The sequence below is a fragment of the Petromyzon marinus genome, chromosome 29 (genome assembly GCF_048934315.1).
Source record: "Petromyzon marinus isolate PM22_M1 ecotype Great Lakes invasive population chromosome 29, UKy_Petmar_22M1.pri1.0, whole genome shotgun sequence".
NCBI classification, from domain to species: domain Eukaryota; kingdom Metazoa; phylum Chordata; class Hyperoartia; order Petromyzontiformes; family Petromyzontidae; genus Petromyzon; species Petromyzon marinus.
This window is the reverse complement of record NC_133695.1, coordinates 7,713,318-7,726,686: the sequence shown is the minus strand read 5'-3', so window position 1 is coordinate 7,726,686 and position 13,369 is coordinate 7,713,318. Positions and strand designations below refer to the sequence as shown.

At 58.0% G+C, this 13,369-nt stretch overlaps 1 protein-coding gene and 1 long non-coding RNA gene across 3 annotated transcripts in view; one reads left to right on the top strand and one right to left on the bottom strand.

The window, feature by feature from the left end:
• LOC116947237 (protein jagged-1-like) overlaps positions 1–13,369 on the bottom strand; it is a 32,169-nt gene that overhangs the window by 11,772 nt on the left and 7,028 nt on the right. The window contains exons 3-12 of one of the 2 annotated variants that reach the window (XM_032962753.2): positions 11,239–11,293; positions 10,465–10,719; positions 9,158–9,218; positions 6,833–6,963; positions 6,198–6,317; positions 5,181–5,294; positions 2,952–3,065; positions 1,404–1,517; positions 608–654; positions 19–258 (exon numbers count right to left, since the gene is read on the bottom strand). In XM_032962753.2, the coding sequence (XP_032818644.2) occupies positions 19–258; positions 608–654; positions 1,404–1,517; positions 2,952–3,065; positions 5,181–5,294; positions 6,198–6,317; positions 6,833–6,963; positions 9,158–9,218; positions 10,465–10,719; positions 11,239–11,293 (1,251 nt within the window). The remainder of the gene's footprint in view (positions 1–18; positions 259–607; positions 655–1,403; positions 1,518–2,951; positions 3,066–5,180; positions 5,295–6,197; positions 6,318–6,832; positions 6,964–9,157; positions 9,219–10,464; positions 10,720–11,238; positions 11,294–13,369) is intronic. The other variant, XM_076070376.1, reaches the window with a different exon arrangement.
• Positions 3,867–12,594, top strand: LOC142929312 (uncharacterized). The gene is made up of 4 exons (XR_012945591.1): positions 3,867–3,930; positions 5,211–5,370; positions 10,784–10,852; positions 11,050–12,594. It is a non-coding gene; the product is annotated as an uncharacterized LOC142929312 (long non-coding RNA).

Genomic DNA, 13,369 nt, shown 5'->3' with positions numbered 1-13,369 from the left:
CAGCCGAAACCCCCTCACCTGGCAGTGGTCTCCAGCGAACCCCGGGGGGCAGTCGCAGCGGGGGGTCCCCCCGGTTTCGGACACACAGCGGCCCCCGTGGAAGCAAGCGCCAGAGGGGCACGGCTCGGGGCCCCCGGGTGATGACGGGCCCCCCGCGGCTCCGGTCTCACCCGAAGCCACCACGCCCCCCGGTCCGACTTGGCAGAGAGGCCCGGAGAATCCCGGGCGACACTCGCAGCGGTAGCCGTTCACCAGGTCCTGCGGGCAGAGACCGTGTGAGCGCCGAGTCCCACCGACCAATCAAAACCCGTGGCCAGAATTGCGAATTATGGACGAGGAGAGACGCGGTGCGAGAGAGAGGGACAGACATAACGAGACACAGAGAGATGAACACAAAGAATGCCATGGAGAGAGACGCAGAGACAGATGTGGATAAATACAGACAAATGCGGACACAAATACAGAGGCAAATATAACTTTGGGGATCCCTAAATAAGAGGGGGGCCCTGTGGCCGTCGGGAGTGGAGACGGCACAGGAGGGGAGATTCCGGTGATGGTGATAGGGGGCAGGCGGGGTTGTAGCGGGGGGGGGGGGGTGCGGGCGTACCGTGCAGGAGCCGCCGTTCCGGCACTGCCCGACGCAGTCGTCGATGTCTGGGGGAGAGAAACGGGAGGGCAACGATCAGCAACCTCGTCCCACCCTGACGACCAAAACCAACCGGACGGCGACATTCGCACCGCGGACCGCCAGAGGCCTCGTCGGAGTGGAGGGGGTGCGTGAGCCGTGGGCGGGAGCGCCGATGGGTGGATTTATCCGGAACAGAATATACGGCTACGCTCACGTTGCGCACGTGGAACTGTGCGGATGAGACGCGGATGAACCCTGAGAATAGCGGAGCCCACGGAACCGGACGGATGATACGAGAGAACACGACTTGTACAAACAAGGCAGTGAAAACTAGACATTGCAAAAACGAGTCAAATTTTCGATCGACTTGTAACTCAGGATCGTGACTAGTCATCGCATACTTTGGGGGGACAGTGTGGGGGACGTATTATTCGTGGTGTTGGTTAGAGTGCAGGCAGGTTGGTTGGACATACAGAGCGCCTCGGGTTACGTTGGTTAGGTGCAAAGTAATGGGTTAGGGTCCAGTGGGTGAGCAGACGAGCGAATGAGTGACTGGACAGTTGGATGAGAGGGTCGGTGACCTAGTGAGACTGTGGGCGAGTGAGTGGATGGGTTTGCGGGTGCGAAGAGATCGGCACGCCGTGGCGACGTGGCAGCGGATTGTGGGACAGGCGCATGGTTGGCTGGATGAGGATGCAGGGCGAATCTACGGGACACGTGGTGGTCGTGATGGGTTGCGGGCCACAGGGGCCGGGCATGCAGTGCGGGCACTGACTGGTGTCACAGTCGTGCCCGGTCCAGCCGGGGAGGCAGTCGCAGTAGTATCCACCAATGAGGTTGCGGCAGGAGTGAGCATTCACACAGGGGCTGCGTTCACACTCGTTAGCGTCTGCACACGCGGCCATGCACACACGTTTGCAGGCACACGCACATGCACGGACACACACACATGCACACACATGCACGGACACACGTGGGTTAGTGGGGCCTGAGCACATGCGCTGCTCACCCACGTGCTCACTCATCAACTCTCACATCAACTCGAGCAATCATTCACTCACCCACCCACCTGCTTGCCCACCCACACTCACTCACCCACCCACCAACTCTACTAATAAATCATTCACTCACTCACCCACCAGCTCAACTTCCCAATTATTCACCCATCCAGCCACCCAAAACCCATCCACTCACCAACACTCACCTGCTCATTCACTCGTCCAGCCACTCAATCAATCACCTACCCGTACACCCACCCAATCTCCCACTTCAACTGAGACACCCCGGCATACGTTGCTGATCAAGCACAGACGCACCTGCTGCGCCACACGCACGACACAACTCACAGGCCACGCATTCGCGAGAATTCCGTGGGTGTCCTGCAAAAGGAGAGACTGGGTCCTCACCCGAGGAATGTGGAATTTCAACCCGACGAGGAGGGTTACATTGCTTTTATTCATGAAAACCGTCACTCTAAAGAGACGGGTTTCTGCTGTAATAAAGGACCATTGCCCGAAACGTCTCGTATTTATTATTGTGAATGTATGAGGTCAGCGCAGTGTTTATGACGAATGAGTTTTTTTGTCTCTACGGAGGCGCCGCGCATCCGCCACGCCTGTTGCGGGAAGTAGGGGGGGCATGGGGAAGATAGGTGAGACAAAAGCGGGGGTATGAAGCTGGAGGGGGGTGGGGGGGTTACCCCCCAGGGTGGATTCCTCGACTCCACCAAACCGCCCCCCCTAGGGGGTGGCAATGGCAGACACAGAAGGGGTCACGGAGCAGCAACAGGGGGGGCGGCACGAAGCGCGTGGCCCCGCATAACTGCGCGTCCCTGCGGGGCCCGAGCGGCCGTTCCCACGTGGTTATTTTTGGGGCCACCGGTGGCGGCCGCGCTCCGATGGAAATAGGGGCTGGAAAGCGGAGCCACGGCCGCAGTGAAATTACCCGCGAGCGCGACCACAAATCACGGGCGCCGTGTGTCCACAGCGAGACATCGCAGCGCGATCAACGCTCCACGGAGGAGGGTGGTCGGTGGGCGCGGTGGTGACAATTGTGGCCTTGGGTTGCTGGTGGTGGTGTTCGTGATTGGTCCCCTCGCCCATGTAACCACCAACTAACAACCCGACCCACCGACCCACAAAACTTACCAACGTGTCCACGCAATGACCAACAAATGTACCCACCGACTCCCACCAATTCACAAACTCGCCCATCCACTGACTCACAAACGTACCAAAACCCACCCACTAACCCGATCATCCCCGTCACACCCTCCCCCCACCAACCCCCAACAACGGCAGCAGCCCCTGCCCCCGTCGCTTACCGAGCTGGCACGTGCGGCCCCGCCACTGCGGGAGGCAGAGGCACTCGAATCCGCCCACGAGGTCGCGGCACGTGGCGCCGCGTCCACACGGGTTCGGCGAGCAGTCATCCACGTCTGGGAAGGAGACACGTGGCGAGGGGTGTGCGGACACGCGGCGAGAGGACGCAAAGTGAGTAGAGTACACGGGGGTGTCGGGCACTATGGCGTAGTAACCTGCGGCTCACCTCACTCACCCGACTCCTCTCACCCAACACCCTTTCACCTACCTGCAGGCTCAAGCTCACCTGGCACCCCTCACCAAGCCCCCTGCATTATTCATCGATGTTTCATCGCTCAGCAGCGGAGGTAAAATGCTGCACTCCCCCCCCCCCCCCTTCGTTAACCTGATCCCCTCCGCTATCCTTTTGGGAGGGATGGATGGGGGAGGGGGGCAGGGGGATCAGCGGCACCTGGAGGCAGATGGGGGCCGCGGGCCCAGAGGCGGCACCAAGGGCTCTGTCCTCATCACTCAGACGCCTCTAAAACATTCATGTCGCCACCGTGTAACAGCCCATGTCTGGTCGCTAATTAGTGCGATATGGGCGAGGGGGGGGGGCAGTGGGGAAGGAGGAGGGCGGTCGTGGAGGAAGGGGGGGCGCAGTGGGGGGGGGGGGGGGGTGGTGGTCGAGGGGGCGGGGCTGCATCCGAACTCTGTAATTTCAGACGTGAGCGACTATGAAAACGTGTTGTGCGTAGAGACGGCGGGGGGGGGGGGGGGGGGGGGGAGGCTGATGGGGAGGGGTGGAGGGGGTGTTGGGTAAACTCTGGTCGCGGCGGAGACGAGATGAGGCTTAATGAGTCGATAATTCCCTGGCAGGTGCAGCGGGAGGGGGAGGGGGATCCCCAACACCCCAGCCAGCGAGGGGGGCAGGGTGAGTAAGGGGAGTGGAGTGGGGGGGTCACTTGTTGCTTTGTACTCGCGGGTGAGTGAGCTCCACAGGTGAGTGGGTGAAGGAGTGAGTGAGCACAGAGTATGGGGGGGTGAGTTTGAGTGGGTGAGCGCGTTGAATGAGTGCGGCGTGTGAGTGTGAGTGAAGTGAGTGTGAGCGAGTGGGTGGATTAGTTAGCGTGTGAGTGAGTGAAGTGAGTGTGAGCGAGTAGGTGCATTAGTTAGCGTGTGAGTGAGTGAAGTAAGTGTGAGCGAGTGGGTGCATTAGTTAGCGTGTGAGTGAGTGAAGTGAGTGTGAGCGAGTGGGTGCATTAGTTAGCGTGTGAGTGAGTGAGTGTGAGCGAGTGGGTGCATTAGTTAGCGTGTGAGTGAGTGAGTGTGAGCGAGTGGGTGCATTAGTTAGCGAGTGAGTGAGTGAAGTGAGTGTGAGCGAGTGGGTGCATTAGTTAGCGTGTGAGTGAAGTGAGTGTGAGCGAGTGGTTGCATTAGTTAGCGTGTGAGTGAAGTGAGTGAGCGAGTGGGTGCATTAGTTAGCGTGTGAGTGAGTGAGTGTGAGCGAGTGGGTGCATTAGTTAGCGTGTGAGTGAGTGAGCGTGTGAGTGAGTGAGGTGAGTGAGGTGAGTGAGTGAGCGTGTGAGTGAGTGAGCGTGTGAGTGAGTGAGTGTGAGTGCGGTGAGTGAGGTGAGTGTGAGTGAGTGAGTGAGCGTGTGAGTGAGTGAGCGTGTGAGTGAGTGAGTGTGAGTGCGGTGAGTGAGGTGAGTGTGAGTGAGTGAGTGAGCGTGTGAGTGAGTGAGCGTGTGAGTGAGTGTGAGTGCGGTGAGTGAGGTGAGTGTGAGTGAGTGAGTGCCAGTGGGGTGAGTGAGCGTGTGAGTGAGTGAGTGAAGTGAGTGAGTGCGAGTGGGGTGAGTGAGTGAGTGAGTGTGAGTGCGGTGAGTGAGGTGAGTGTGAGTGAGTGAGTGAGCGTGTGAGTGAGTGAGCGTGTGAGTGAGTGAGCGTGTGAGTGAGTGAGTGAGTGCGGTGAGTGAGTGAGTGAGTGCGGTGAGTGGGGTGAGTGAGCGAGTGAGTGAGTGAGTGCAGTGAGTGGGGTGAGTGAGCGAGTGAGTGAGTGTGAGTGCGGTGAGTGAGGTGAGTGTGAGTGAGTGAGTGAGCGTGTGAGTGAGTGAGTGAGCGTGTGAGTGAGTGAGGTGAGTGAGGTGAGTGAGTGAGCGTGTGAGTGAGTGAGCGAGTGAGTGAGTGTGAGTGCGGTGAGTGAGCGTGTGAGTGAGTGAGTGTGAGTGCGGTGAGTGAGGTGGCGCCCTCACTGTCGGCGCACGTGGCTCCGCTCCACCCAGGGCCGCACTGGCACTCGAATCCGTGCGGCGTCTCCACGCACGTGGCCCCGGGCGCGCAGGGCCCCGAGAGGCAGGCGTGCTCCGCTGCAACAGCAACAACAGCAACGGCCGGTGACCACTAAGCGGCGGTGACGTCACAACGGCATTCGTGCCAGGCAAGGTGCACTTGGTGTGTGGAATGCTCGCTTCTGGCAGGAGGGCGTCATGGGACAGACCCGGCTGGCTGCTGTGCGTTGGCTGTTTGCACACGCGGCTAGCTGGGTTACAATCCAGCAGTCGTCATCATCGGCCAGGTTTCCAAAAAGACGAGTGCGATGAGTTGTCACTCACTCAATCACCCACCCTCCCACTCACTCGCTCACTCACCTCGCTGACGAACTTGCTCACTCATTCATCCACCCACTAACTCAGGTGCACTCCACACTCAGCCACGCATTCGCCCGCAACTGCTTTGTCTACATCTGAGCAAGCAGTTGCGCAATGATGAAATTATGCAGCTCGTTCAGGATTGTAACGACCCATAAATAAAATGTGCACGTGGTGAAACTCATTGCTAAATGCTCGCAACGGGTTGCAGAGAGCTCCACAGGTGTGGACCCAGCTGAACGATCAACCATCAATCCCTCCACGAGTCTCCCTCATAAGAGAGACCCATCATCTCATCTCACCTGGCTTTGTATTATTACATAGAGGCGACTGCTGACGGACTGACTGGCGGCTTGATTTGCCAATCGATGGAATGGCTGATTGAGTGCTTCATGGAATTGATCAAGTTATCGATTCATCCACAGTTTGTCAGCTTAACTGATAGATTTAGCGATTGATGGAACGACAGTTAATTTGATTTGCCGTAATTTAGCCGACCCGTTGAATGGCAGGCTGCTGACCTGAATGATGGACCGGTTTAACGATTTAGTTACTGATTCATTTCTTGATCAGTTGACTGATTGCTGCAGCATCGACAAGACTGAGCGGTTGACGTCTCACCAATCTCGCAGTTGCGGCCCGACCACCCCTCGGGACAGACGCACTCGAACTCGTCCGGCTCGGGATTGATGCAGGTCCCCCCGTTGAGGCAGGGCGAGTGCGTTCCGCAGTAGTTGAGGTCTGGGTTTGAGATGGGGGTTAAGGGTCAGGGAGGCCCGGCCGTTTGACCGCACACACAACGATCAAGATCGCCCCTCTAGCCTTTAATAGGCTGCTGAGGACAAGTGGTCTTTACGAGCACCTATGAAGCCCGGCACGCCGCACGATGGGGTGGTGTGGCTAAAAACCACGCCCGGCCGCCTTTGTCTCCCCAGTGTCGATGTTTTGGCACACTGCACCAGGTACGCGTTTAAGACTGGATGAGCCCCCCCCCCCCCCAACGCTTGTTTGTACGGGTCGTGGGGGTTATTTGACCATACTGGTTAGAGCGGGTGTATGACGGCGGGGAGCATAGACATTGCAGCATAATACAGTACAATACCGAATTTTACCGCAGTGCCCTCTGCTCGTCTGCTTCTTTATAAAGGTGACGCGGGTCTCCGTGGTAGTGTTGGCTCAACATGCCCCCCAAGTTTCCCCTGAATTGCCCCGTGTTCCCGCCGAGATGACCCGAGTTGCCCCATAGTTGCTCCCACCTTTGTCACAGAGAAGGCCTCCCCAGTTGGTGTCGCAGTGGCACTGCCAGGGCTCGGAGCAGGAGCCGTGCACGCAGCCCGGGTAGGGGATGCACTCCCCGCACAGCGCTCCCTGCCAGCCGTACTGGCACCTAGCAAGCGGGGGGGGGGGGGGGGGGGGGGGTGGAGGGGGGGGGGTGAGCCGCAAGTTCACAGTCACACTGCAGCGCACACGAACAGACAGCACCACTTAAACACAAAGCCAACGACACACAAAGAGATCCCCCGTGTAGTCCACGCGGACTGTTGGGGAAAGTGCTGTTAGCGAGCACCTATAAAGGCGGGCACGTCGCACAAGGCGGTGGTGTGTCCAGGACCAGTGGTGATGTTTAACACACACACACCACAGCTCATTTAAGGCTGTGTCGACCTAAGGGGGGCCCAGGTCCGGTTCAAATATACGCCACCTATGGTGACCGAGAGTCGAACTCAGGGGCCAGGTTCGTAGCACAGGGCGCTAGCCACTACACCGCCGCTCCCCAACTCAAACACCCGCCCGCGCCCGCTGGTCTCTGCTCGTTCTCACGCCTGGGGGCGGCCGTGGTGGGAGTGGGGGGGTGGGGGGGGGGGACGGTAACCGAGGGAGGGTGGGGGGTGACCCTGGCTCCTGAGTTTCCCACGCACCTTATCTGCGCCATCTCGTGACGACCGCGACCGACAGCTCAGCTGGGCCTCCTCCTCACCCCCAGACCCCCAGATCCCCGCCACGGAGCCCCCCCCCCTCGTCATTTCACCCCAACATCCTCGATATGCCCGCCCCCTAATGCCGCCTTTCTCTCGGACTCTGACACTTTGTCACGAGTTGGCCCCAACGGGCGAGGCGCGCTGTGGAGGCGGTCACTCGCACGTGACGTTGGCCAACTCTCGACAAGGGAAGGGGGTAATTAGGCTTCCCAAGCCAGCCCCCCCCCCATCCCCACCCTCGTCCGTGAAAGTCGCGAGGGATCGGTTCCCACGACTCGTTATCTGGGGGTGGAGCCGCAGTGGCAGCGGCAGCGCGGACCCTGGACTCCGGGACGCACGGAACTCAGAGACACCCTCCCCCATCCCACATCACCACCCCCCGCTCACCCCTACACAACCTGACCCCCCCCCCTACGCCCGCTTCCCAAATCCCCCCCCCCCGAATCCACTATCCTCCCCTGGACCACCCTGTAGCCCCTAGGTCCAATCTCTCCCTCCAGATCACCCTCGCCCTCCTCATCCTCTTCCACAGACCACCCTGCCCCCTCCCTCCAAGGACATCCTAGACCACCTCCTTGCCCCCCCTCATCCCCCCGACAATCACCCAGATGAGCGATGAGGTCACGTGAGCGCGCTATCGGGGCTGCGCGCGGAGCGAGGCTGCGATAACTCGCGCCAATCGCCCTGCTCACGCACAAAGACAAAGATTCCCCTATAGCGTGAACAGACTGTCGGGGCAAGTGCTGTTAGCGAGCACCTAGGAAGGCCGGAACGGCACACGAGGGGGCGAGTGGTGAAACACCACGCCCGGCCGCCTTTGTCACCCCAGTGGCGATGTTTACATATCACAACCAGGTACAAATAATCGTATACTGGTGTTGGCCGTGAACGGGAAAGAACCCGGGTTGCTGGGTTCGTAGCGCAGCGCGCTAACCACTACGCCAGTGCTCCCGACATACGGACGCGCCCGTGTGTGCGCGCATGCTGATGAATGGGCGAGAACTTGAATGACATGTTGAGTCTTTGGCCACACAGGTGCAGCAGGTAGGCGCGGTGTGTAGCCCGCAGCATGGGGTGGGAAACAGAGACATATCTCTCTGTATTAGGAATCATCAGTGAGCCAATGCCCAGATATAGACTGCCAAGGGCTGCGTAATATGATATAGATCACTAGGGATCATTAGTGAGTCATGACCAGGGGAGCTGGAATTGCATGAGATGAATGCACGTGACACACAGAGGCAGAGAGCGAATTACAGGTCTATACAGGTGAACACGTGTTTACACGTGAACGCAGGTGTATATACAGGTGAACACGTGTTTACACGTGAACGCAGGTCTATACAGGTGAACACGTGTTTACACGTGAACGCAGGTGTATATACACGTGAACGCAGGTGAATACAGGTGAACGCAGGTGAGAATTTATTTTAATACGACTGTTGAACACAGACCAAAAGGCCCAAAACTCCAAGTGGCCAGCAACAAACAGCACACACGTGTACAAGAATACAGGTGAACACACACGGACACACGGGTGCGTACAGGTGAACACGGCCACAGCAGCAATACACGGGCGCGCTCCAGAGGCCCGGTGTGTACCTGCACTCCCCGGGCACGTTGCAGTAGCCGTGGACCCCGTCACAGCCCTGCTTGCAGATTGCTGTGGGAGACACACACCAACATAAGCACACACACACGAACGTAAGCACACACACGAACGTAAGCACACACACACGTGCACACAAAGACCAAGTGCTGTTAAGTGAACACCTATGAAGGCTGCCACGGGGGGTGGTCGCTTCACACGCGCGTGCGAAGCGACCACCCGCGGGGGCCTCGCTAGAGCTGCGGGTTGAACCTGTCAGTCCATAACTCAGGGGCTCAGGCTGATTCTCGTCCTTTGTTGCACCTGCCAAGTGCCACTGATGCATCCGATGAGACCCCACGAGGCGATGCCCGTAAGGGAGAGTGGGGGTGGTTGGTAAGGACACAGGGAGCTACCTGTGGATGGACCCCCCCCCCCCAACTCCATGCACCTACCAAATCCATCTCCCCCCGTCTCCTCCTGCCATCGCCCCCCCCCCTCTCAGTAACATTTAGTTGCGTAGCTCTCGAGTGTGCAGGCGGTGGAACTGCGCGAACCGAAGGGTCGCGGGCGCTGGGCTACAAAGAGGGGAGGAGAATTGGAAAGGGCAGGCCCCGTGCCCACCGCACTGGGCCGCTGCTGGTGGCAGTGACCGGGGCTCGTACGGACGAATGAATGCACGGCTGGGAGGTCACCGTGATGGCCGGTGACGGTTACAGGGGGAATAGACGGCGGGGAGGGAGGGTATGGGGGATCCAATGGGTCGACAGCGCTCACTGCTCAGGCACGTGATGTTGTTCAGAGCCAAGCGACGAGTGACCGCAGGCGTCGGATGGGGCCGTGAGAAAATCTGGCGAATTAAACCGGGTCCGGCGACATCCGGGGATTCGGTCCAACTCTGACGCCCTCGGGAGTGCGGATTACGCACTTTAATCAGCGTCACGTATCATCACCCATCTCGTTATCAATGCGTTTCATCAGACAAGTCTCACCGCATCCGACTCCTGTCTCGTCATCAACATCGCCGTAACAACTACCCCATCACTGTCTCGCTTCCCAAATCATCATCATCATCATCCCTACTCACCATCATCCCTACCCATTATCATCCCTGAACCAAAACTCCGGAGGATGACTCAATCCTGGTTAGAGCTGGGTCACATCCACCCATCAACACACGCCTCATGACGATGAAGATCCCGTCTAATAATTATCATCATCATCATCATCTCTACCCATCATGATCCCTACCGATCATCATCATTATCATCATAGACCACAGTCCCCTTCCCGCCCCCGCCCGACCCGCACCCACGCGTACCCTGGTTGCAGCTGGCTCCCATCCACCCTTCCACGCACGCCTTGTCGCCGTGCGCGTCGCACGTGTAGTGCCCGAAGAAGTCGTCGCGCGGACGGCACAGTTTGTTGCACGCGGCGCCGTAGTAGTGCTCGTCGCAGCGCACGCGCACGCGGTACTGGAAGTGCGCGGTGGCGCCGTGGTGCTGCAGGCTGCGCCACGCCTCGCCCGGGTTCATCATCCCCGAGTGCACCGAGCGCTCAATCAACTCGCTGCCGCCTGGGGGGGGGGGGGGTGGTACATGATCATCACAATAATAATGAATGTATTTTATCTATCCTAGAAAGCCACGCACACCGAGTCGTAGGACTCTTCTTCTCCAGGAGGGTCCTGCTGCTGCTGCTACATGAAGGTTTGTATTAATAAGATGTTTTCAGCTAATTAATAATGTGCTGTGTTAATTCATTTTATTATTCACGTGGGAGGAGGAAACTGGAGCACCCGGAGTAAACCCACGCCTTGCGCGAGGGGACAACACTCTATCCCCGTACAGATGGAATAAACGGATGGTGATTAGTCAACACTTGCTGTTCTCTCTTCTCCTGGCAGAGCCAGGGTACGGCTCCTCCTCCTCGGCGGCCACAACCGCCGCCCGGTTAGGTGGAAGTACAGCAGGGGTGGAGCACGCCAAGGTGGAGTACATCAACACGGGTGGAGCATGGAACAAGAGCACACGAGGGTGGAGCACGTCAAGGTGGACTATATGAACAGGGGTGGAACACGCCAGGGCTCGCTCACCTGCCGTGGTGTCGTTGTCCTGATCCCAGGCCTCCAGGATGAGCGTGAAGGCTCTCTAAGCAAACACACAACACATACATGTACATATGCACATACATTCTCACACACATGTGTGTATAGAGCGGCCCGGTGTGGTGCTGGCCACCCAGCTCCCCGTGTGCCGTGCCGGCCTCCATGGGTGCTGCTCGCTAGCAGCACTTGCCCCTACATTCTGTTCAGGCTACAGGGTGGATCTTTGTCTTTGTACACGCGCGTGTAGAGGATCGCTGTTCACTGTGGGCCTCGGGCCGCGTTCCTCGCATCGCTCCCGGCGCTCCACACGCGAAGGGCGGGTGTGGGGGTGTGGGGAGAGCAGTGGGAGATGAGAGGGAGCGGGGGAGGTGGGGGGGGGGACGAGGGAGTGGGGGTTGCTATGATAGGAATCCCACGCCGCTCCCAAGAGACCGAGGGGGCGGCGGGGGGTAAAATAAATAATTAACTAGCAAACCTCTCTCAAATAAATAAATAATGCCGCCCGCTATAGTTAGGCGGTAGATGCTGGCGGTAATTCAAGAATAGACGGATAAACAAATGGTGGTGGTGAGCAGCTCCGCTACTACTAATAATAATAACGTGGGCGGGCCGGCCGAGGAGGGAGCAGGGAGGAGCAGGAGCAGGGAGGAGGATGGAGGAGGATGGAGGAGGGAGAGTAATGTTTCAGTGTATTTGATTTGATACACGGGTGAGGGTCCCGCTTCGCCATTTGCCCGGCTATTTTTCAACAACACGAGGACAAAGACACCGAGGGAGTGTTGCGTGTTGAACTCGAAGGCGTTCACTTCCGATTTTGATTCGTGATAAAGTGGGGTTTTTGTTGTTGGGGTGAGGTCGCGTCAATGTAGTGTCGCACACCCGCCCGATGATGATGCTTGGAACCACCGGCGGAACGTCGTTCACTCAAATCGCAAATGCGCGGTTTGATTTCTCTTCGACACACAATCGGTGCGCTGAAGTAGTCCTACTTTTGGGTACCTTCTGTTCACGTGACAAACCTCGCCGATTGGCTGTGTCCGGGTGGAGGTGGGCGTACGACACATTCACATTGACGCGACCTAACCACCCCCCTCCCCCCCAAAACAAAAACGTTACCCTGAATCAATATCGCAGAGAACGAGTGCAGGGCCCTTAAGGAATATTGCACAACCTACTAACGAGGTACATGACGGTTGTAAACGATGCACACGAGAATCGAAGAAAAACGACGAATATACTATGAGAGCAGGAGGCGCTAGAACAAACAAAGTTCTGAGCATGTGCAAGTACGCTTTGTGTGTTTGTTTTAATGTGGAATTAAAGAGGGAGAGCGAATGGAGGGAACTAAGCCGTGGAGTGAGTTAGTCATTACCCCGGTGTAATGCTCAGCGCGCTGGACTGGTACCCAGAGGTGCGACTTTGTTGAATTCCAGGTCACGGCTAACATCAGTGGCGATTGAGAAGTGAACCGGTAACCGCGTGGCACCCCCCGTCCTGCCACAGGACGAGGTGTGAAGAGGCAGTGGTGCGATATGTATCTCGTGCCAACATTTGCGGCGCTGCTTGCCAAAGAGCCACACGCAGCTCCACGGAGTTGCAGTCCTGCATCCCCCGCGCTATCCCGACATCTCAGAGCCCCTCTCTCATCCTCTTCCCCTATCCCTATCTCATCCCCTTCCCCTACCCCTATCTCATCCTCTTCCCCTATCCCTACCCCTATCTCATCCCCTTCCCCTACCCCTATCTCATCCCCTTCCCCTATCCCTACCCCTATCTCATCCCCTTCCCCTATCCCTATCTCATCCCCTACCCCTATCTCATCCTCTTCCCCTATCCCTACCCCTATCTCATCCCCTTCCCCTATCCCTATCTCATCCCCTTCCCCTACCCCTATCTCATCCCCTATCCCTATCCCTGTATCATTCCCTTCCCCTATCCCTATCTCATCCCCTTCCCCTATCACTACCCCTATCCCTATCTCATCCCCTTCCCCTAACCTTACCACTATCCCTATCTCATCCCCTATCCCTACCCCTATCCCTATCTCATCCCCTTCCCCTATCCCTACCCCTATCCCTATCTCATCCCCTATCCCTACCCCTATCCCTATCTCATCCCC